At 39.4% G+C, this 25,040-nt stretch overlaps 1 protein-coding gene across 7 annotated transcripts in view; it reads left to right on the forward strand.

Moving 5' to 3' along the window:
• Positions 1-25,040, forward strand: part of GOLGA4 (golgin A4) — a 76,131-nt gene that overhangs the window by 41,294 nt on the left and 9,797 nt on the right. For 4 of the 7 annotated variants that reach the window (XM_075745387.1, XM_075745388.1, XM_075745391.1 and 1 more), the window contains 11 exons: positions 4,825-5,003; positions 6,072-6,203; positions 7,177-7,332; positions 8,250-12,544; positions 13,302-13,423; positions 14,496-14,626; positions 17,299-17,412; positions 18,905-18,925; positions 19,104-19,172; positions 19,792-19,867; positions 24,114-24,217. In XM_075745387.1, the coding sequence (XP_075601502.1) occupies positions 4,825-5,003; positions 6,072-6,203; positions 7,177-7,332; positions 8,250-12,544; positions 13,302-13,423; positions 14,496-14,626; positions 17,299-17,412; positions 18,905-18,925; positions 19,104-19,172; positions 19,792-19,867; positions 24,114-24,217 (5,399 nt within the window). The remainder of the gene's footprint in view (positions 1-4,824; positions 5,004-6,071; positions 6,204-7,176; positions 7,333-8,249; positions 12,545-13,301; positions 13,424-14,495; positions 14,627-17,298; positions 17,413-18,904; positions 18,926-19,103; positions 19,173-19,791; positions 19,868-24,113; positions 24,218-25,040) is intronic. The other 3 variants (XM_075745390.1, XM_075745392.1, XM_075745389.1) reach the window with 2 other exon arrangements.

Here is a 25,040-nt window from a genome sequence, read left to right on the forward strand (position 1 = left end):
AACAGGACTGGGGTAAGGGCTCTTTTTTCTTACATCACACATTGGGTGCTTAAACTGGGCTCTAAAATGTAAATTCTGTGCTTCTCAGGCACTTTTACTTGAAGTAATTGCAACTGTTTTTTGGATTATTTTTTTAATGCTTTGCAATGTACATAGATTATTTATGTTCTACTTCACCAAACTATTTATAGTATTTGTAAATTTACTGGTAAACTGAAGTTTGTTTCTCCTGAGACTACTTGGCATAAGTCCTTTCTGACTTCTCAGGATGCAGATTATTGACTTATATTCTCTACAGTAAACAAACAAAAAAGTCTTTAGAAAGCAGATTCATTCTGCTTTACTTCGCCATTCTTTGTAGGTGACATTTCTTTTGCAAATTTAATTAATGTTTGCTTTGCACCTTTCTACAGAGAAACAAGAAGCTTGGACTGCGCATTTAAAATCGTGCCTAGATGCACAAATCAATTATACGAAATGAAACAAAGTTTCTCAAACTTTTGACAAGATGCCTGCTCTCAGCCCTTAATAAGAAAACATGTAAATCCCTCCTTTGCCATCCCATTTAGTGCTTTCTTTGCAATTTTCAGCAGTAGATGGCACTATAGTTGAAGATAACACATCTGCAGTGCCAGGAGAGTAAGCAAGAAGTCTTTCCAGTATGGACTGGCAAAAGGAACTGAGACTGGTACTTTGGATTAGTATATGTAAAGCAGTCAACTCTTTAGCACGTGTTTTATAAAAACAAGTTTTTCAACCTTGTACTTCTTAAACTCTGCTCAGGCTCTTTTTGTGTAATTTATATACTGCACAGGAAGGTTTCCGATTTGTCTGGCTCGATCACATGAATGGGATTTTGCAGGACTCGCCTGACACCCCATTGGTGTGCTTGCTACTGTTTCTGATTTGCCGCTGTGTCTTTGTGGGACTTCATTTCACCAGTACCTGAGTTAGAAGATCTTCCCTCAATAGTAGCTCTGCTGGTTGGGGAAGAACGCGGGCAGTGCCTTTACTCTTTGCATTCAGAATAGGTATATTTGGATAAAAGCACAGACTGTTATTCCAGGCTTTTATCTATAGTAAAATTAAAATCTCCCATAGATAAAAAATAATAATTTAGACCGTGTTCTGTCTAGTTGATGACAGTTTAGCCCTCTGCTGGTTTGAAACTCGGTTGTGTCATGCTACACTAGAATTAACTACTTCAGATAAAAATGTTCTGTTTTGCTGAAGCGCTAAAAGTGCCTGAGATGCATATAATTTAACTTTTAGAGAGCTAAGTGTGTTTCTGTGAAGTGTTGCTTCTTTGTGCTTTCATACCTCCTTGATGTTTTATCCATCAGCTTTTATCTAGCTTTTATATTAGCATCCTGCTTGCGATTACAGTGATGCAGCTGTCATACTGCATGTTGCTCAGCTGTTACATAGCAGTAGTCAATCCTAGTGTGAACCTGGATATTCTTCTTGGCAGATTTATGGACTATGGCAAATGCATTCTCTTTCCTTTTGCAGAAGTAACAGGTTTCCCAAATGAAAATAAGGTATATGTTGCTCAGAACAAGAAAACGTGTGTGGAAAAGTGAAATAATTTAATCTTTTACTTACAGGCTTTTTTTTCAAACTATACTTTGCAAAGGTCTGTAGGGTTAGTTTTTGTTGTTTTGTTGCACTCAAAGAGTTGTGGTCAACGGTTCAATGTCCAAGTGGAGAACGGTGACGAGTGGTGTTCCTCAGGGGTCGGTACTGGGGCAGGCACTGTTCAACATCTTTGTCGGCGACATGGACAGTGGGATCGAGTGCACCCTCAGCAAGTTTGCCGACGACACCAAGCTGTGTGGTGTGGTTGACATGCTGGAGGGAAGGGATGCCATCCAGAGGGACCTTGACAGGCTAGAGAGGTGGGCCTGTGCAAACTGCATGAAGTTCAACAAGGCCAAGTGCAAGGTCTTGCATGTGGGTCGGCGCAATCCTAAGCACAGCTATATGCTGGGTGAGGAATGGATTGAAAGCAGCCCCGAGGAGAAGGACTTGGGGTGTTGGTGGATGAGAAGCTCAACATGAGCTGGTAGTGTGTGCTTGCAGCCCAGAAAGCCAACCGTGTCCTGGGCTGCATCAAAAGAGGCGTGACCAGCAGGTCGAGGGAGGTGATTCTGCCCCTCTACTCCGCTCTCGTGAGACCCCACCTGGAGTACTGCGTCCAGCTCTGGGGGCCCCAGGACAGGAGAGATATGGAGCTGTTGGAGAGCGAGTCCAGAGGAGGGCCATGAAGCTGATCAGAGGGCTGGAGCACCTCTCCTATGAGGACAGGCTGAGAGAGTTGGGGTTGTTCAGCCTGGAGAAAAGGTGGCTCCAGGGAGATCTAATTGCGGCCTTCCAGTATCTGAAGGGGGCCTACAGGAAAGATGGTGAGGGACTGTTTATGAGGGAGTGTGGAGATAGGACAAGGGGTAATGGGTTTAAGCTGAAGGAGGGTCAATTTAGATTAGACATTAGAAAGAAATTCTTTACTGTGAGGGTGGTGAGGCACTGGAACAGGCTGCCCGGAGAGGTTGTGGATGCCCCCTCCCTGGAAGTGTTCAAGGCCAGGTTGGATGGGGCTTTGGGCAACCTGGTCTAGTGGAGGGTGTCCCTGCCCATGGCAAGGGGGTTGGAACTAGATGATCTTTGAGGTCCCTTCCAACCCTAACCATTCTATGATTATATGAAAAACCATTTATGATGCTGTAATACTGAAGCATGGACTGAAGACTTGGACAGTTTTGCTGGCTGTGTGTGTTTTTGTTAGGGCTGAGAGGAGCATCAGGGAAGTCGATGACGTTCTCCAAATGTACTTGCACAGGCTGAGTTCAAAACTGAGTTGTGCCTGGGGTGGCGAGGGGGAAGGACTTGAGTCCTATAGGTCCCAGGTGGCAAATACCTTGATGGAGACTGTAAAGAACTGTGCTTGAAAAGTAAGGAGCTGTAAGCCTTGTGCATGCTCACATTATGTTTTAGACTGTTTTGCTGTTTGAAATAATCTCTAGTGCTCTTACTTTTTTGTATTGAGTTTTAGTATTTATTATTTAAGTAGAACCAGGAGTGAAAAATACTTCGGTATTGCCAGGATCAATAACAATCCTGTTTTGCCCTAAAACATGATTGTTGCTGTGAGTAGTAAGAGAAAAGCTTCCTCCAGAAAACAGAAGAAAATTCTGGAAAGGTCAGAATTTGAGTGAATGCAATTTTATGGGTTATATTACTTGAAAACCTATTTGCAGCATTGCCTCAGAAGTATAGATTGTGGTTAAAAGCTTCAGTTTTGAATGTTATCAGAAGATGTGGAATGGAAATTATTATTCACTTCTCAGACTCATGCCTGAATGTTATTAAAGATAGTTTAAAAAAAACAAGGATTACAAGATTTGCTGTGAATGCCTACTAAGTAATGAATCACTAAGTAAGTGAATCAAGGAGACTAGAGATATATGTGTCTATTATGATTTTTTGGGGGGATAGAACTAAGTGGAGGAAAGCTTAGCATACTAAATAACACTTTAAAAATTACTTTGTTCTGTCTTCTCCCAGAATAGTATCCAAGTAGTCCAGGGTATAGTAGAATAGTATACTTTTAGGGTTTTTGTGCTCTGATAAATTACAGTCTTGATATTGGCACTGTGATTTTGAATTTTACAGAGGTGTTTTGCCAAAGTTCCTTTATGCTAAAAATTTAACCATATAATAGACTGTTCTGTGACTCAATTTTCCTTTCGTATGCAGCAGGGGTTTTCCACATTCACGATCTATTCAGGAAAAGAGATTTCCCTAATAGTGATCAAATTCTAGTCTTGTGTAATTCTGTATAGATTTTGCCATCAGTTTCAGTGAGGAACTCTGATGCTGGTATTGAATAATAATAAATAAACCAGCTCACAACACAGGAATTAATTTGCTTTCTTTTTATATCTAAATTATCATCTATGAAGTGAATAAAGTATGTTAGAATACTTCTCCTTAGCATGGGAAGAAGCTGTGGAATTATTGCTTCCGATTTGTAAATTAAAATGTATTTCAGCAGACGTGTGCATCTTATGCATATGTAAGTGAATCTCATCACTGCAGCTTGAGTGTTCTTTTGAAACATCTTATAGATGTTCTAGTTTTCTAGGAGCGAATCTTAATCCTTTTTTCTTACATTTTATTTGTGAAGGTTAGAAGCACAGGATGGTTTTCATAACACACAAGCATTTTTTCAGTGTCTCTGAATTGCGGATAGTAGTTACATTAAAAGTAAATAATGAAATATGAAATTATGGACTACACTAAAGCCACAGTTTAGGGATTACCTAGGTTGTACAGTTTGAAGTGAACAACTCTTAAAAACTAAAGTGCCTGGTATTGTACTTCAGCGTTCTATTCAAGAAGAACTCTTCCTTGATTCAGTAAAAACTGACTTAAATAGCAATCATTCCTGGTTTATGCTTCCATCTGCTTGTTTTAGTGGAAGAACAACTGGTGAATTGCCCTTTTGTCATGCATCTTTTTTCTTCTTCTTCAAAGTTATTCAGCACTTACAGCCAGAAGAGGAACCGTAGGTTTATTTATATGGTTTATGTATTTTATGGTGGTTTTAGGGAAAGAAAAAGAAGCTACAAAATGTATTGGAAGGCATTCACAGCTATTTGTCAGTTCTCTTTCCTTTCTAGATAATAAACCCATGTGAATTCTTGATGGATTCCTAGGTACATTCTTCTGTTACTTGGGTAACTTACAGTTACTGAGAAGTCTGTTCTTCTGTCAAGGGACATAGGTATTTCTTGACTATCATACACTTTTTTTTTTTTGCAGCTTTTGAAGAGCTTGAGAGGGCTCTGAGTATTGCCCAAAAGACAGAGGAAGCCCGGAAAAAATTGCAGGCAGAAATGGATGAAAAAATCAAAGCAGTAGAAAAGGCAAGTGAGGAAGAGAGGGTAAATCTTCAACGGGAGTTAACCAGAGTGAAACAAGAGGTGGTTGAGATTATGAAGGTAAAAGCTGAAACTCACCCTGTATTATTGGCTTTTAATCTAATCATTCAATTACAATTAAACTATAGTTGTAAAATACATTCGTATATCAGAACTTTGTTATAATTTTTTTGCTATGTAACAAATTCTGTAAAAATTAATTTCTAGGATTATTTATTTATAGATTTATGTAAAACAAAATGGAAAACTCCCTATACAGATTTTTTCTTTAAAATCAGTGTGTTTAGAGGCATGGAAAAATGAACAGTATTACTCTTTGTTTCACAGTATTTAATAAAATACTGACTAGAAGTACACTTGAAGGGAGTCAAGAAGAAAAAATTAATGGCAGTCAGATCACACATCTCCACCAGGATTTTGGGTTTTAATACTAAGTACTTTTAATGATTATCCTAGCCCAGTATGTGTCAACGTTTAAGAACTTGTTGCCAAACTGTTTGCTAGTTAAGAATTGCTAAAATTTGCTTCCTCTGGTGTGTTCAGGTAGGAACTGCAGGAGTACTGCACATGCCTTTAAAAGCTGTAAATTTGGACACCTTTAAATTGCAGTTCTTGTGCTGACATTTGTTACGTTCTTAGTTTTTCTAAGTGAAGACACTGATGATTTAGGGAGATGACTGACTTGCATTACATTATTCTTAAATAAAGCGCATATGTAGGTTGTAGGTAGCTGCCTACATAGAGTATCACCACTTGACTCTCTGGATCATGAAATAAGAATACAGGGAAAGCTGCAGACAGAAGTTCCTTTTCCAATTTATTATCACATTTGAACTAAAATTGAAAATGCTAAGTTCACCTTGGTAGAAGAGTCTTTAGAAAATGCAGTGTTTCTTGTAGTAGAACTGTGAAAGACTTGAGAAGGAAGATGGGTAACTTCAAACTTGAAAATAAGAACTGTCAGGGCTTAATATTAAGCACTCCCAGTAATTGTTACTTATTCAGAGGGAGCAAAGAGATGGTTGTGGTTTCCTCTCTCTGTTGCACTGCTTTTCTTATTAAGAAATAATACAAAATGTTTTGTTATTTAATATTTTTAAATTAGTTTTTTCTGACTTTGATTCACAGAAGTCTTCAGAGGAACGTGTTGCTGAACTGGAAAAATTCCATAAAAAAGAAATGGCTACCAAAGATCAGGAGCTACATGACAGATTACAGGCCCAAGAAAAGGCATTCCAGGAGAAGATGAAGGCAGCTCTTGTAAGTATCCCTAAGATGTGTAGAAAGACATTTCTCCAAGTGTGAGGTGGGGCTAGAAGTCTTAATCTCACCCTAATCAGCAGTGAGAGTCTTTCTGCACTCAAAAATATGAGTGTACTCCAAAAACCAAAGAGCTCAGAGACTTCAGCAACATGAAAGGAAAGCAACTGCAATGATCCAGACTGAATAATGATAATTAATTGCTGTCACTGCTCACTAACAGCTGCATTTTGTGGGAAAGACTTTTTTTTTTTTTTAAACTCTTCTTCTTAATTTCTTCTTCTGGATCGTTGGTGATTAGTCACAGCAACTATAGTGAATGAGGCTGTTATTTGAAAAGTGTTGGTATCGTTATGTCTGGTTATGTTATGTGTCAGGATTAACTTTTCATAGTATTTGACCTCAGAAAAGAATTTTCTTCTAGGTCAGACTGGTAGGAATTGTTGGGATTCTTTGCTCTTTTTCATAAGCTGTAATCCACTTTAGATCATCACGTAATTTTACCTAACGAATAGTAGATTCTCTTTTGTGCTCCTCCATGATGGTTGGTGACTAGAACTGAGGGATTTTGACAGTCCCTTCCTGACTACATTTTTCTACCTGTTTCTCAGGTTATTTTTGTAATTATAAGGAATAGAAGCTTAAAAAACTTTAGCAGTGGAATCAAGTGAAGACAGACCTTTATTCCTCTAAGGTGTTACTCTCAATTAATCATGCTAAACCAACCAAATGAAAGGCTGGATTGCAGTATGTTTTTCATACAAAGGGAAGTAGACAAATGGTTCCCAAGAAGAGAAAATGGAAGTGATTTATCACGATTTCATTTTCACAGATGAAATACAAACTATATGTGGAGAAAATGCATGTGATTAGTGTATGACTCCTATTAACTGGTTTGTAAATATCCTATTATACTGTTTTTTGAAGGTGTGATGGACATGTTTATAGTTTGTTTTAATAATTTTTGATACAGGAAAAAAATCAGAGTGAGTGTTTAAAAACCCTTCAAGAGCAAGAACAGCAAGAATCCCTAGCCTTAGAAGAATTAGAGCTGCAGAAGAAAGCGATACAGTCAGAGTGTGACAAGAAGGTTCAGATGATGCATCAAGAAGTAGAGACTTTTAGAACTGTGAGTAAAGATTCCTAAAGGGTAAACGTTTACAAGAATTCCTTTCAGTATATATTTAACTGTGACAGGTTTACAAATACTATGGATTCATTGTGATTGGGCTGTTTTAATCTCACAATGCTTCTTGTAGTGACAGAAATTTAATGTATTGCCATGGTATGCTGCAGCCCCTAGTTTTTCACAAGATTAGATGGCAAAAATAGAGATACATTCGCTTTATATCATGGCGTGGGATATGAATTTATACATAATTTTTATGTACATTATGCAGGAGAGTTAAGCTTTAAACTGTTAAACTTCTGGGTACTGCTACTATACATACACTTACAAGGATACTTGAGTAAGTAAAAAATTTACTTAAATTTTTGAAGTGTCCTTGGCTTTATGTAATGGGTAAGATTGTATTATCTGTTAATACAAGTTTGTACATTATTCCACCACTCCCAAATATTAGTTTGGAAGTTGTGCCTGTAGAAGCATTTTAACTTTACAGCAGCATTTCCATGAGGGCTGGAATTAAGATAGATCAGTAGATATGTACAAGGCTCCATGTAGACTTCCGATACCGTTCTTCCTATGTGTATTAGTACTTTAGCTTAATAAGAAAAAGTGAACATATCTCTCATAAATATCATGTGAATTATTTTATTTGAATTAGTTAAATTTGTACAGGTTTTTATTGTATCTATTTTTACTGCAGTGAAAGAGATTTTTTTTTTATTTATTAAGTAACTCACATAATAGAAGCAAAGTTAACAACAAATGAGATGAACGAAAGGCTTATATAAAAGGTTGATATTCACTAAAAAGAATGGAGTGACTTGTAGTTATGTGAACCTGCTGGGATTTTTTAAAAATTTCATCAACTCATTACCTTTTAAATATTCATATTCTTTTAAAACTGTATTCTCTAACAGAGGATTCTTGAACTGGAAAGTTCTCTTGCAAAGTATTCGCAAGATGACAGAAAACAATCAGAGGAATTAAGTACTCTGATGGAGTCTGAAAAAAAGCAGCATAATAAGGAAATCAGTGATATGGTTGAAAAACACAAGAAAGAATTGGAAAACATGAAACAGCAGCAGGAAAAGCTTTGGACAGAAAAACTTCAAAACTTAAAGCAACAACAAGCAACTGAAATAGAAAAAATTAGAGAGAAACAGGAACAAGAGATAGATACAATTTTGAAAGAGAAAGAAACAGTTTTCCATGCACACATAGAAGAGATGAATGAAAAAACATTAGAAAAACTTGATGTGAAACAAACAGAACTAGAAGCTCTGTCTTCAGAGTTATCAGAATCACTAAAAATGCGTCATGATTTAGAACAAGAGCTCTCAGAATTGAATAGTAAAGTGTGTGAAGCAAAGCAAGAGTGGGAAGGAAAGTTGGAAGAAGAGAGGAAACGGCACAAAGAAGAAGTTGAAATGATGTTAAAAGAGCACGAAATATCTATTCAAGGAGTTGAAAAAGAACTCAGAGAGGAACTCAACCAAATCAAGCAGTCATTGGAGGAGAAAGACAGACGTCTGGAGGAACTAAAAGCACATGAACAGAAACTAAAGGAATCTGCAGAAAGATCTGAAGCTGAACTTGTCCAAGTGTCTACAAAGCTAGAGGAGCTTTCGGAGTCTCATCGGAGTACTTCTAATGAGCAGGCAAAGACTTATGAAGAGGAATCAGCCAAATTGCAGCAGAAGCTGACAGATCTTGAAGGTGAAAAATTGCAACTTAGAGATCAGCTAGAAAGAACTGAATCCCAGCTGGATAAAGTCAAGAATGAATTAGAGGCATACATCTCTCAGGTACATGACCTGAAGCAGCGTTTGCAAGAGCAAAGCAATGAAAATACACAAAAAGTAACATCTCTAACACAACAATATGAATGTCAGCTGGAGGATCTACAAAGAGAGGCTGATGAGATAAAGAGAAGTCTAACTGAGAAAGAAAATGAAATTGAACACGTGAAGAGGTTACAGGACAAGCAAGTGGAAGAACTTAAACAGAAACTGTTAGCTGCAGAGGAGAGAATCAGTGCTTTACAAGGAGAATATGAAAGTAAACTGAAACGTCAGGAGAACAAAATGGACAAAATTAAACAGAAATCAAAAGATATGCAGGAATTGTTCAAAAAGAAACTTGCTGAGCAGGAAGCTAAACTGAAAAAGGAACTTGAAAACAAGCAGTTGGAGTTCAGTCAGAAAGAGAGTGAATTCAATGCTAAAATGTTGGAAATGGCACATGCCAGCTCAGCTGGAATCAATGATGCCATATCAAAACTGGAATCTAATCAGAAAGAACAACTAGAGAGTCTTGCGGAGGCTCATAGGAGGGAGTTGGAAGAAATTACCCAGAGTTGGGAGAAGAAACTCAATCAGCGGGTTGAAGAGCTCCAGGAAAAACATGAAATGGAACTGCAAGAGAAACAGCAGGAAGTTGGAGACCTGAAACAGAAACTTGCCACCTTCAGTGCTGAGAAGGAAGGCTCCAGAACAGAAATAACCCAACTGAAGGAAGAACAGGTGAAAAAGGAGGAGTCCCTGAAGGAATTGCAAGAACAACTGAGGGAGTCAGTGGCTAAGGTGAATGCTTTGTCAGGTAAGGAAAGTGACCTGAAAACACAGTTGAAAAAATTGGAAAGAGATCTTAATCAGTCCCTGAAAGAGCAGTCAGGACTTCAGGAACAGCTCAGTAAACAGAAAGCAGTTGAAGAAAAGGACAAAGCCAAAATTACTGAGCTGGCTGATACACTGAAAACACTTGAAGAGAAACTCCAAACTGTGCAGTCTTCTCAGTATAAAGATCATGAAAATTATCAGAAAAAAATAGAGGCAATTCAGCTAAAAGAAACTGAGTTTAAAAAGCAGTCAGGAGAACTTGCAGCCCAGTTAGATGCTTATTGGAAGAATGCTGAAGCTTTATTGCAAACAAAAAGCAATGAATTAATTGAAAAATGTAATGAAAAGATTGGCATAGTAACATGCAAAATTGCAGATTGCGAGCGCCGAACTGCAAAAGTTAAAGAAGCAATATTAACTAAAACAAGTAAGATTCCTGAACTAGAAGCTCAACTTAGAGAAGTAACAGAGCATCATTCTGCTGCAACTACTTCTTTGCAAAAGTCAATGCAACAGCTGCAAGAGAAGGACGATATAATTATGTCCATGAGAGCTGACATTGAAGGACTTGTAACAGAAAAGGAACAATTGCAAAAAGAGGGAGGGCATCAGCAGCAAGCAGCATCAGAAAAAGAAACTTGCATAACACAGCTGAGGAAAGAGTTATCTGAAAATATTAATGCTGTCACCTCAATGAGGGAGGAGCTCCAGGAAAAAGAATCTGAGATCTCTGCTCTGAACAGAACAATTAATGACCTTAATGTTAGACTTGAAAGCATGATAAGTTTAACGGAGAAGGAAGCAGCCATGTCTCTGTTAAGCAAGCAACATCAAGAAGATCAGTTGCGGTTATTAAACCAGGTACAGGAGTTAACGTCCAGAGTTGAGACACTGAGTCAAGAAAAAGCATCGGCTCTTGAGCAGGTAGATCATTGCACGTCCAAGCTGTCAGAGTGGAAGATGAAAGCACAAACCAGGTTTACACAAAATCATGATACTATTAAAGATTTGCAGAGCAAACTTGAATTAAGCAATACTGAAGGCAATAAAAAAGATGAAGAGCTAAATAAACTGAAGGAGCAGCTGGCTAAACAAAGCAAGAATCTCGATAGTTTAAAAAGTGAATTGGAACAAAAGCAAAACAGGAGGGAAAAGCAAGAGAGTGAGTTAACAGCAAAGTTAAAAAAACAAGCAGCAAGAATTGCTGAGCTAGAAGAGCACATTGCGCAGAAAACTTCAGAAAATGATTCCTTGATGGAGGAGCTGAAAAAGTATAGTGAACAAAAAGATACAGAGCAAAAAGAGATAGCTTGGCAACTCCAGCAAGCAGAGAAGGTGGCTTTTGAAAAGGACAATAGATTTAAGGAGGCTGAAGAAAAAGTGCTTAATCTTGAGAAGCAAATAGATTCACTGAAAGCTGAATTTGAAGCAAAGGAGAGGGAATTTGATCAAATGAAGTCAGCGATACTTAAAAGTAAAGAGGAAGAACTGAAAGAATTAGAAGAGAGACTGAATGCAGAGAACAGTACTAAGCTGGCAGATCTGAAAAAGAAGGCAGAGCAAAAAATCGGTTCTATTAAAAAGCAATTAATATCTCAGATGGAAGAAAAAGAACAGCAATTTAAGCAAGATAGAGAAAATCAGTTAAGAGACTTGGAACAAAAAGTGCAGGAGAGGGAGGCCAAAATTGAGTCCTTAGAAGAAAAAATTAAGTCAACAAGAGATTCCACAGAATTAGAGAAAGAAATGCTGCAAAAAGTAGAGAATGTGAAAGCTGCTGTAGAGCAAGAAAAAAATAACATGCTTGAGAGTGTCCAACAGATGTATGAAGAGAAAATGCACGTGTTACAGAAGGGCTTAACCGAGAAAGATGAATTATTGCAAAAGTATGAAAAGGAACAACGAGAGAGTAATGACTCTCATCTAGAACTGCAAAACAAACAAGAACTCCTCCTTAAAAAACTAGAATGTGTTGAGAAGAGCCATCAGGAGGAGCAGAGTAGGACTGAAAGCCTCAAGAAAGAACTTGAAGAGCAAACCAAAAAATATGCATTGTTAGCGGATGAGCATGCTTGCTGTGGCGGTGATTTAGCAAGCAGTAGGGAAGAGTTAAAAGCTAAAAAACAAAAACATCTTGATATGGAGAATGTAATTGGAGATTTGCAGAAAAAATTGCAGGAAAAGGAGACAGGCAGTCAGTCTTTAGAACAGAAGATAAAAGAGTTGGAAAATAATCTAGTGAAGGAAAATGAAGCACATAAGATTGAGATGGAAGATATGAGTTTGAGATATGAAGAAAAGCTAAAAAGTTTACAGCAACAGTTGGATGAAAGAAATGACAGTCTGAAAGCTGTTGAGGAAAACGCTGAAGAAAAGGCTAAATCTAGTTTGGAGCTGCAGAAGTTACTAGATTATATGCAGAACCAGCAGAAAGATTTGCAGACTAAACTGGAAGAGACTGAAAGGGAGAAACAGAAATTACGCAAAGAAGTGAATAATCTTCAAAAAGACTTACGTACTCTACGAAAAGAACATCAGCAGGAGCTTGACATAGTAAAGAAGGAGTCCTTAGAAGAAATGGAGCAGAAAATCAGGTAAATTCTTTGTTCCTGATCTTGTTATTTCTTTGCTTTATCTGTAGCCACTAAAACCTCAATAATACTTTTTAAAGTTCAATTTGTAACAATGAAAGAATGACCGGTATTTTCCTGTGATTTTTCTAAATAGACTTGGAGAGACAGCAAGAAAAGAGCTACTTGAAAGTAGCACTTTGTGAAAACATAAAACACTATTTGAGTCATCAGTGTAAAAAGTGGTTTGTCTTTTGGCATAGTAATACTGCTTTTGATTTGGTTTAGTGATGGTCATTTTCAGCAATGTCAGAACATAAAATATAGTTCTGTTTTCCTCAAACAGGAAACCAAAGTTATTAAAACTTAGTACTGAGAGCTTCGTGTTCAAATGATATTGAGAATTGTTCATATGTATTGCACAAAAATGTGATATACTGCTTGGCACTGTAATGGTTTCTCAAGCAAGGAATTCCCTAAAAACTCTGCTTTTGTGCAGCACATTCTTTACTTCCAGTTCTTCATCTTCCTCAGCAAAAACTCCATATCTTTTTGAAGGGTTCTATTCTGGTTGTTTTTTAAATGAGACACCTGTGCCTTCCAGGTGAATTCCATAGGAGGGGAACAAAAAGCCTCCCTGAATCCCACAGAATTCGTATAATTCAAAACTATCCCATTCCAAAATAATTTTGGAGAAATTCCCAGATCTCTTACCTTGCTAAACTGTTCTCACATTCTCTTTAAATATTTCCTCATTGTATTTTCTGACATTTTTGTACAGATGTGAACAAGAAGACATTGAATTAAAGCACAACTCCACCTTAAAGCAGTTAATGAGAGAGTTCAATACTCAGCTGGCTCAAAAAGAAAGAGAATTGGAAACAGCAGTAAAAGAGACAATCAGTGAGTGAAATACTAATATAACTGTAATCAGTAAAATAGCCAGAAAATCAAATCTTCAGATGTTTTGGGGAAGGGTTTTTACCTGGGACTCTGATAAAGACAACATGTGATAAAGAGAACATGTGTGTTATGACTGCCTAGATAGCTCAGGAAAAGAACTTCTTTTGCTCAGGAAATAACATACAAATGTCAGTTGTAGCACAATTAGGAAAATGCATATGTGGCTGTTCTTCCTGACCCTACAGGATGGATCTTTGATCTAGCACTCTGTTTGCATCTGTCATGGCAAGAGTTACCCGTGATAGCCATACGTACCTATTTTTTTATCATATGTACAAAAGAAAAAAAAAAGCGAGTAAGGTTTTAGAGGTGAAAGCACATTGATAAGTTTTCATTGTAATACTACTTTGGCTTCAGCAGTGCAAACCTTTAATGCTCCATTGTGGAATATATGACCCTGAAGGGTGCCTTTTAGAGAAACTTGGATCCATCTGGGAATCAGAATGGAATTTTCTTAGCTGCACCTTGCAGACTTCATTCACTGTAACCACTAACAAGTACCAACTGGATACGATGTGTGATTGCTATATGATGTACTTATAACTATAGAGTACAGCATATTTCAGCTTCTCTGTCCATCTTTAGCCACCATAGTGTAAGTCGGAGGTTGGAGAAGTGAGCAGAAGGTATCTTTTGACTCAACAGTTAATGGAAGTACTCCCTACAACTGAGGAATTTCTGAAGATTTGCAGATGTTTCTATCACTTCTCTAGATAGAGTAGGAGATAGAATTAGTTGATAAATACTGGTTGTGATCTTAAATTTTAGAGAAAAGTTCCAGCATCAGGTAGAAAAAATTGGTCTGGATACCAAATGGCAGGCAACAAACTTCACACATGTTAGGATCAAGTGGCATAATTATCACTGACAGTGTGGAAAAATGAATTTGCTTGACAAGTTTTCCTTACAGATGCCTTCCACAGTTGTCTTTAAGCTTTTTTGTAATATTGTTGTGACATAATTTAACAAAATAAGTATGATTTTCTTTTTATATTGCCTGACTTTTTTATAGGTAAAGCCCAGGAGGTAGAAACTGAATTGATAGAAAATCATCACATAGAGACAACACAGTTACATAAAAAAATCGCGGAAAAAGACGATGATCTAAAAAGGACTGTGAAAAAATATGAAGAAATCCTTGAGGTATCTTTCTGAAAAGTGATATGACTACATACATTTCAAATTAATGCTTCCCCTTTTTTTATTGCACAACTAGACAGAAAAACTGTAATTCTTTTTATTAACGATCTTACTGCTTTAATTGCACCTGATATGTGAAGTCATGCAGATGTAATTCCTCTCTTTTTTCTGATGCATTCAGTCTGTACGTGTGTCAGAAACATGCATGCTGTACTCAATGTATGATCTTGAATGTTTAGGCTAATTTGACTTCCGTGCAATTGGAGGATATGAACACTGTTATTTTTTGCATCTCATTGATGATAGCAATGACAGTTGCCTGAAATGGCAATAAGCTGTATTTTGATATTCTAAATTTCAGACTCCATGTTTCTTTTTTAGGTAATGGTATATGTGTGAGTGTTTTGTTTCTATTATTTTTAGGGAAGAAAAAAAGTTTAGAGAATTTGTTACCTTTTTTGCTGAAAAAGTATTGCAAACATCTCAAAAGTTAAGAAATATTTATGTTAAATTGAGTGTATTTCATATTCATTGAGATCTTTGATAGCAATAGAAACATATGCATCAGTGGATGTATGGGTTTTCTCATGTTACCCTAAAGTTACCAGTTATTTTCCCACTTATACCTGACTTGACTCATGATAGGTTTGAGAAATTTCACATCAAGACTTCAATGCAGAGGTTTCTCTGTCATAAATGGTAAGAAATTGAAGCAAAGATAATGCCAATTGCAAGAATGAATTTTGTTCCTATAAATTTGTAGCTCTTTGTTGCATTTTAAATGTGGTTAATGATGCTAAAAATTAGTCTAACTTGATTTGAGTCTATATCCTTAAAGATGAGCAGGAATCATTCAGTCTGTTAAACTTAGTATGATTTATTTGTGAAGTGCTCCCCTGGTACTTCTCATGCTTTATCTGTTTTTTTCTTATCTTTCATAAAAACTTTTTATCATTTAAGATTTCATGGAAGTCTCCCTAATTAAAGGACTTGTAAATCAGCATAGCCTGTAATTTGAGGCCTAAGTCTTTTTTCTTCAACTAAAGTATAGAATTAGAGAAAAATGAATGTTTTGCTCCAGTTAGATATTTTATATTTAGCTCATGGATAGACGTAAAATAAGCTAGCTTCAGGTGTGTATTCTTTCATTTCTTGTAATGTCTCCCATGTGAATACAGGATAGGCCTTGTGGTTAAGATTTGGGAAATTATGACTTTATTGAAGTCTTAGTCTATAACTGTAATTAAATCCAAAAAGCATGCAGGTTTTTTCAGAGTATGCCAGATGCTGTACAGAACGTAAGTTCTTATTGTAAATACAGATTCTATAGAATGTGGGAACCCCACGTGATCTCTAATTATTTCAGATTTTAAATTATAATCTCTATTCAGAGGTTTATAAAAATAATGGCTCACAGGTAGATCCCTTTTACAGAAGTGTCATTCATTGTTTTAATTTCTTTTCTGCATTTCAACTACCTTCTATGCCTAAGAGTGATGTGCATGCAATTTGTGTTTATTCCACTGAACAGTTAGTCTAGAAATTGCAAGATTTTAGATTCTTGATGTAAAAATCCTCAACCAAACCCCCCCAAAACTCTCCCACAAAAAAACCCCAAAAAACCCCCAAGCAAACAAGCAAAGGAGAAAGAAGCAGCTGAATATGCCAGGTATTGAGGGTTTTGAGCCTGGACCAGGTTCCTAGTTCTGCAGTTATTTTCCAGTGAATATTCTGTGTTTCACTATAGTTTGTACTCCTGAGATTTTGAATGGAACAAAATCTTGATGAGCAGTTATGTTCTTGATAACAGTTGATTAATTGTACTAATTTGATCTGAAGTACTACTGCATAGCACAGGGGGGCAGCTCACTGCCCCGAGCGGTTAGCATGAGTGAAACTAGACTTTTAGTTTTGTTCAGCAGTGGAGACATGCGGTTTGAGTCAGAGTGCTGTTTTATAAGCTCCCGGACATGTTATCTCACAAAAAGGCCAGAGGGGACACAGTTTGAAAAAATACTTCTTTTTGAAAAGTGCCATATGGGTAGTTTAACTTGCTAGGATTTAGGTCATCGTATTTTTCTCCTATAAATGTAGTCTTCACGCGGTCATAAAGCATACAGGAAAAGTTCATTTCCTCCCTGCCATTGTTGCCACTGCTTCTGTCCTCCACGTTGCACAGTGCCCTCCAAACCCTTGTGAACGAGAAGTCATTGTTTCTGAAAACGTGCTTAAAAATGTTTTAGGAACATCTTCGTGAGAGGTGGTGAGGAAAGGATTTTAGTCCTTGTCACTTCCAGAGTATAGGAAGTAACTCTGTATCATCACGTGTCCCTTTCATTTAGGTCATATAAGTAAGCACAATCTCTCCAGTATTACACTTACTGGATTATATTCAAATGCTGGTTTAGTGCCTGATAGAAATAGGTCTTTTTTTGTAATTTTCAAAAAACTAACTGTAATCCTAACTATGTAATCTTAATTGCTGAAAGCCTGCAAAATCTTAAGTTTGTTTCTTGCTCTTTTCTGTAGTCCTGTGGTGTAACTAGCCTTTACATTGAATTTCAAGCATATTCTTTGTGTAGTATAACTCTTTTGTTGATTGCTTTCTGTCCACTCTAGTTAAGATTTTGAGTGGTTAGATGATTAATTTTTTTTTTTTTTTCTGTATTTTGAAGGCTCGTGAAGAAGAAATGACGGCAAAAGTTCATGAGTTGCAGGCACAGCTGGAAGACTTGCAAAAGGAATACAAACAAAGGATGGCAGAAGAGGAATGTTGGAACAGTGACAAAGTGAGCTGGCACTAACATTTATTTTTATATCTTTAGGTGTGAAATGCTTAGTCTTCATAAAATTCTGTAGTTTGCCCTTAATTGTATTTTCCCTTACAGTTTCTATTCTTTTAGATTTTAACTTCTTCAAAAGTGAACCTCTTTAGAATCTGCAGTATTTGATACTACCTTTTGTAATGGTGTGTTAAAAAGTCCAGTTGTGTTGTGATTATTAAGGTGGGGGGTTTTGCCCTCTATGTGTGGTTTTTATGTTGATTTTACTGGAAGCCCTTTAGAAGGAATGGAAATAACATTGGGTCATATTTAGTGTGATTTTTTTTTTTCTTTTTTTAAAAATCAAATTCCAAAGGGCTCTGAAATAGTGCCTTGAATATGTCAATTATGGACAGAGAGGCCTTCATTGAAAGAAGACTGAGTGCATGCTTTTGAGACCACATGTTAGTGTGAGGAATTCTTTGTTGAAAATACTACTAGTTATTACTACACTGAGAAGAGGAAAAGTGTTGGGATGTAGAAGTATCAGAAACTTTCTCTCTCCATGGGAAAATAAATGTCTGGCCAGGTGACTGAGCTCTTCAGAAGCAAGAATTACACTTCTGAGTTTAAGATCCTGTCCTGGTAGCCCCCCCACTACCAAAACCTTGCCACTCAAACCCAACACAGATCCATAGACGAATAATTTTTCCCCTTATGTTCTGTTTGCGGAGTGTAGGAAAATCTACAGGTTTCATGAACCTACAGACATGAGGAGTAGTCTTTCTTTTCAACATAATTCCAAACAGGCTCCAGAAGAAACAAGTAGTACGCACCACTTCTGTGTTAAAGTTTAGGCTACCTTAAAAAAAAAAATTAAAAAAAAAATTCACACACAAATTATTTGATGTTAAAATGATTTTACAACCTTGAGTTATACACATGACTACTAAAGCATTATTTTCCTTAGAGTTGGAACATTGAAAGATTGAAATTTCAGCTTAGAATTGTCTCTATACTTCATAAACATTGATATTTTTGAAAGATGTAGAGCTCATGAAGCTCTTAGGCTGAAGCTATTTTCAGATCAATGTTTGAATTTGCAAATGCAACTTGGAGAATTAAGGAAAAAGATACAATATTGTGAACAGTATTATGTTAGGATTGTCTGGCATGTGCTTCATATTCATTCAGTTATCATTCATCTCCAATATACATTTTGTAAAGATATAGAAATACTAGGTTCTTGAAGTTACATTTATGGTAATTGTCTTGCAGAATCAAATGAGAGAGCTTAAATACAAGCTTTGTGTACTGTCAATACAAATAAGTTAAACTGTGTTATAGGACTACTTATTTTTATATGTGTGATTTGGTTATTTCAATTTTTATCATCCTCAACGCACCAAATCAGAATTGATTGAATGATAGTTGTTTCTTTTTTTAGCATGTCCTGTGCTTGATATACTCTGTATTTTTCATACATTTTAATATACATTTTTTCTTGTTGTTGTTCTAGATCACAATAACAGAACTTCAGGTAAGTCTGAAATTGTATTGATTTTGCTCTCTAGATAATTCTGTTTCACAGCAATTTGAAAGCAGAAATACTTCCTAGAAGTTTGTATGTGTGTTAAAAGAAGAAAGAGATTTATTGAAAAGGTACCTATGACATCTTCAGCAGTTTCTTGATGATTTCCATATGTGACTTCTTTCAGGCACAGCTTGCACAGAAGACAACACTAGTCAATGATTCAAAACTGAAAGAGCAGGAGTTCAAAGAGCAGGTAAGGGTGCTGTTTGAGCAAGTAAAAAGTATTCTTGTTTGATACTTTGTGCTTGCAGTATTAAAAGGTTTGTTCAAGTGATGATGTAGCACATCTCCACGCAGGTGCTATGGAAATAATACGCATCTAGAATAGTTTTGACTTACACTTGCTCTCAAAAGATCTGTGCACTTTTCAAAGTACTCCTCTATCCCCTGAGAATGAAAATACCACATGCTTGTGATGCAGGTTATCAAAATATTTGCACAGTGAGAAATGGAACAACACACTTGATGAAATAATGGATCTTTTTCTAAACTAAACCTTTTCTGGTGTCAAGTACAATCTTTGTCATGTTTTCTTTTTTATGTATGCTTATGTCTATAAAATATACAGGTGTATAAATACATATATATGCATAACATTTGCTGTAGATACATGTATAAACACATGTACACACATTTTCTTGAGTAGTTTAGGGACAGTTTTTAATTACACAATTTCTAGTGTTTTCCTTCCTTAAAAAACAACTCTATTTTGCTTTCATAAAAGGAGATGATATTTAGCTGAAAACTGCTTCAATTATGATTATATTAGCTGCTTGGAATACCATTTATCATTTTGACTGTTCTCTATTTAGATTCACGTACTGGAAGACCGGCTGAAAAAGTATGAGAAGAATATGTACGTTACATCAGTTGGAACACCATACAGAGGTAAGCATGCAGTTTTTGTCAAAAATAAGTTATTTCTTTGTTTGAAAGATATGCTTTGGTTGAGATAATTTATTAAAATGTCAGTCTCTTTAAAACACTCATATATTTTTGACATTTTATCCTGGGTTTGTCTTGTCTGTTACAATAGATGTATGATTTCAGATGAGCAAATCACACAGCATTTTGTTTGATGGTTTTTTTCATGTCATACAGTTAAGAGCTCTATATCAGAGTTCTTCAGCTTTCTGTATCTCCAGGGGGAGTGGTACAGGCAGTGGCACTAGAAAGTGCATGGGGAGGCATTACCCATTTGTCTTGGCTAATTAAATATGCATTTTATGACTCTCTAAAATTCTGAACAATACAAATATTACATTTTATGGATCTTACTTGTTACTTTCTGGGCATTTACTCTTCTTGAGATTAGAGTTCCTTTGCAAGATCTCCAGCTCTGACACAGTAATAAAAAAAATAAAGCAAATTAAAATCCTGTTTCCACTTGTAACCTTTGTGTTGTGTCCTTCAAAGTATTTTTGGAGCTAAAAAAACCCCTGGCATTTCAGGCAAATGACAGTCTCATTGTTATGTGAATCGTGATGAGTGCAGGGAATAGAAGAGAACAATCATGCTGTGTTATGCCTACAGTTCCACATGACTAGCTCTGACCTAGGTCTGAAGGCTCCATCCAGGACTGCAGTGCAGGTCCCAGGCCCATCCAGGAGTGGAGTCAGGTGGGCATCTAAAAAGCAAAGGCTTCAGTCCTCCTGGGCAGCTATCGTACGGGCGCTTAGGGCCTCGTAAAGAGAGGCTGTTGCCTTTTAGTGTCGGATGGCCACCTGGCCAGCCACCTCCTCACCCCTATCAGCCTTCCCAGCAGCAACAACCTTCCTCTTCACTAACCGCCTGCACAGGCCATTTCAAAAATCGTCAGCAACTGTCAGTCACACTCCTGGAGACTAAAGCAGATCCCTGCAGACAGCAGTGCCACCAACTGTGTCGCCCTGGCCCGCCAGGGTTGCCTCTCCTGTAGCTTTTGTAGCGCCTGGGCTGCTTTGGCACTTTTGCTGGGTGGGGCTGCAGTGGGTGGGGCTGCGCATGGGGGGCCTCATCACCCCCATGTCACAGTGGCAGCACCCGGCAACGCAGCAGTCACAATGCCCCGGGGCAGGATAAAAGGGGCATCCTCCCGTGTGCCGCTGCCAGAGCTCGCCCACGGGCAGCTCTAAGCCATCTGAGAGAAAGTTCTTGTGGAGACAGTGGAATTCCTTTGTGGAGGCTGAGGGAGGAAGAAGGGAAGCTGGACGAGCCTGCGGGATGGAGACTCTCTGCTGCAAGGACAACTCCTGGCGGGGCCACCTTCAAAGACCATCTGATGGATGGATGCATGGATGGAGGGAGGGAGGGATGGAAATCCTGCTTCAGCCTTGGGGGAACAAACGCAAGCCCGTCAGGAGACGAGAACCACCGCCAGCCCCTGGAGGTGCCCGAGGCTATCAGGCCTTTTCCGCTGGATAGCCATGGCCAGAGCAAGGGAATGCCTTCTTGAGAAGCACTGCAGAGCTCGCCGTCCTCATCCCCCGTGGAGCCAGGGGCAGCAGCTGTAAGAAAGGGGAGGATGCAGAGAGGTTGCAAGGGGTCCCGGTGCTTTGGAGCACCCGCTGGTGTCCTACTGGACACCTTGCCCCCAAGGTCGATCAGGCTGGGGGCTCTTGGCCACTCTGGGAAGCCCCTGAGATGGCTCCAGGCTGAGGGAGACCAGGGCTTGGGCATCTCTCTCCTGGGAGGCGTGACCAGCCTGCCTGTGGGAGGAGGAGGAGGAGGAGGCCGGTCTTGCTCAGGTGCTCAGGGAATAGCCGATCGCCAGCGCCGCTGGGGTCAGGAAGGAATTTTCCCCCGGGGCAGATTGGCACTGGTCCCCGGGGGTTTTTTGCCTTCCTCTGCAGCACTGAGCACGACCACTTGTTGTCAGGGCTCCTCCCCTCCATTTTGGCTCGGTCACTGCCTGCTGCTCATGCACCACGAAGATGGCCTCTCGTGCCCTGCAGCTGGGGGGAGGAAGGCTTTTTTTTCCCCCCGGTGGGCGAGCAAGTGTCCCCGGGGGTTTTTTGCCTTCCTCCGCGGCTTTGAGCACCGGCCCCTTGCCAGGCCTGCTTTGGGCCATTTTGGCCAGGTGCCTGCTGCTCATGCTCCACGAAGGTGGCCCTCGTGCCCCGCATCCGGGGGGAGGACGCTTTCTAGAGCCGCAGGGCGGGCCCCAAGGGAGGCCCCCGGGCCTTGCTTCTTGTCCTCTGTAGCATTGAGCAGAGCCCCTTGGCGGGGCTCCTCTGGCCCCTTTTGGCTAGGGTCTTGCCTGCTGCTCTTGCACCTCCAAGGTGCCACTCTCTCAGACTCCTGGCTCTCTCGGGCTCTCTTGTCCGGTGCAGCTTCTTAGCAGAAGCAAGCTCTGCTCTTCCCTTGGCTCCCTTTCCCCAGGGGTTCTTGCTTCTGCAAGACAGCCTGCCTTTTTGGAAGGGCTCCAGCCTTGCTGCACCAGCAGCAGCAGCAGCTGCCACTTTGCAGCTCTCCCTGCGGGCAATCCAAGCGCAGGGCAGGCACTTTTCACACACCACTGGCCGAGGAGCGAGCAAGCAAGTTTTGGAATGCAAAATGATGCTTTTGTCATCGCTGAGCGCCACACTTTGGGAAATATCCAATGGTACCACACACCACCTCCTCCTCTTCTTCTTCTTCTTGTGTGTGTGGTCAGTCCTGATCCTCCTCCTTCACATTGTCATTCTGGAAAGAGGGACTGCTTGTCCTGCATTGCTGATGCTGCTTTCTGCAGCTCCGTGACTTTGCCAGACTGCAAGGGATGTTTTTTCTAAACAGAAGAATGCGTCAGCCTGCTCCTGGCTACACATGCGCATTGTCTTCATGCTCATGAGCAGTGGCTCTGAAAAGGTTCAGGAAAATAAAATCAAATCCTGTTTCTACATGTAACTTTTGTGTGATGTGTCCTTGAAAGTGCTTTTGGAGCTGAAAACCCCCTGGCATTTCAGGCAAATAACGTTCTCATTGTTACACAACTCATGGTGAGAGCAGGAAATGGAATAGAATAGGTTATGCTGTGTTATGCCTGGAGTTGTGCATGACAAACTCTGACCTAGGTGTGAGGGTTCCATCCAGGAGAGGGGCTCTCTGCAGTGCAGGTCCCAGGCCCATCCAGGAGACAGGGGCAGGGACGGGCACACCTACAAGATGGCTCAGGCAGGGACTGAAGGCCCCAGGCTGAGCTGAGACACGTCCCCGGGGCCCTTGGCAGGAGACGGTGCAGGTGGGGGTCCCAGGGGAGGCAGGTTCTTGGTATTCAGTGTCTTCTGCTCATGCAGGGCTGGGAAAAAATGGCTTCAGAGATTTCCTCAGCATTTTCTGGTAGTGAAAGGAGGAGTTAGGAAGAAGTGTAGCATAGAAGCAGTATGATTCAGCTGGAAGGGACCTACAACCACCACCTAGTCCAACTGCCTGACCAATTCAGGGCTGACCAAAAGTTAAAGCATGGCATTAAGGGCATTGTCCAAATTCTTCTTAAAAACTGACAGGTGTTGGGCATCGACCACCTCTACAGGAAGCGTCTTCCGGGGTTTGAGCACCCGCTTGGTAAAGAAGTATTTCCTCATGTCAGGTCCGAACCTCCCCTGACGGTCACGGCATGGAGCCATTCCCCCACGCCCTGGCCTTGGGTCCCAGGGAGAAGATATCAGCACCTCCCCCTCCACTTCCCCTCCTCAGGAAGCTGGAGAGAGCAGTGAGGTCACCCGTCAGCCTCCTTCTCTCCAAACTAGACAAGCCCAGCGTCCTCAGCCACTCCTCAGAGGACATGTCTGCCAGCCCCTTCACCAGCTTTGGTGCCCACCTTGGGATATCTTCAAGGACCTTCTTGTTCTTTCCAAGTTGTGGGGCCCAGAACCACACGCAGTATTTGAGGTGAGGCTGCACCAATGCTGAATACAGCAGGATAATCACCTCTTTTGACTGGCTGGTTATGCTGTGTCTGATGCACCCCAGGATGCGGTTTGCCCTCTTGGCTGCCAGGGCACACTGCTGGTTCCTGTTGAGCATCCTAGCACCCCCAGACCCTTTCTGTATCTGCTGTTACTCCATTTCAGGTGCACAATCTGGGGTTTGTTCAATTTTATGCCGGTTGGTGAAACTTAGATTGATATGAGTGACTCTCAGTTTAAACATTCTCTTATTTTTGTCTACACAGATGGAAACCTTCACCATACTGACGTTTCCCTCTTTGGGGAGCCTACTGAGTTTGAATACTTGAGGAAAGTGCTCTTTGAATATATGATGGGTCGTGAGACAAAGGTATGGAAAGTTGTATAAGGTGACATATGATTCAGGTTAGAATACAGTTTAACATCCTTGCTGTATAAATTTGAAGTACTGTGTGTTTGGGAGTCATTACATGCTGTTTATTACTGACACAGGAGTCGATAGGCTTTCATGGTTTTTTTCCAAAGAGGCATGATCCATACCTTAAAAACTTTGTCAGCATGCCAAGATGACTGGCAGGGGGAAGGGAGGTTGTCACATCTCTCACCAATGTAACTGTGAAGACAAAAACCTTTATAGGTAGGTGTGGTTTTACTACCAAAAATCCTGTGGTCAGTCAAGCTCATGCACAATATTGTCGAAAGTCCTCTTTTGATGTTACCTTGACACAAACATAAGTAACAGTTGGATTAAATAATAGTTTGTTAGCCACTGTGAAGGTGGTGAAATATCTCTTCATTTGTTTTTTGAAAGTTGTTTCATAGGGCTCCTACATCTGTATACCTTCTCTAGATTAATTTACTCCTAAAAATAGTGAAAACACTGCACAGTAAGCTTCTTGTTTTATGCTGCAAGCTCGTGAAATCATTCCTAAGTTGGAGTTTTACTAGCTTGTAGCAATACTGATGCCTACAGATTGACCAGGTTCAAAAGAGGTATGTCATAATACAAATATTTTTCTTGGATAATAAATGCTATGTGGATGAATTTTTTTTCTATTTGTTTCTTTCTTCTCCCTGGAGTTCTTCCATTCTTTGTTGCCCTGCTTTCAACTTGGACTGCTATTAAGCACAGAGGTTTTATGTAGGTTTCTGTGTTAATTAGCATTTTTCTATTGTGCTGTGTACAGAAGAAA

Source organism: Balearica regulorum, chromosome 2 (genome assembly GCF_011004875.1).
Source record: "Balearica regulorum gibbericeps isolate bBalReg1 chromosome 2, bBalReg1.pri, whole genome shotgun sequence".
Taxonomy (NCBI): domain Eukaryota; kingdom Metazoa; phylum Chordata; class Aves; order Gruiformes; family Gruidae; genus Balearica; species Balearica regulorum.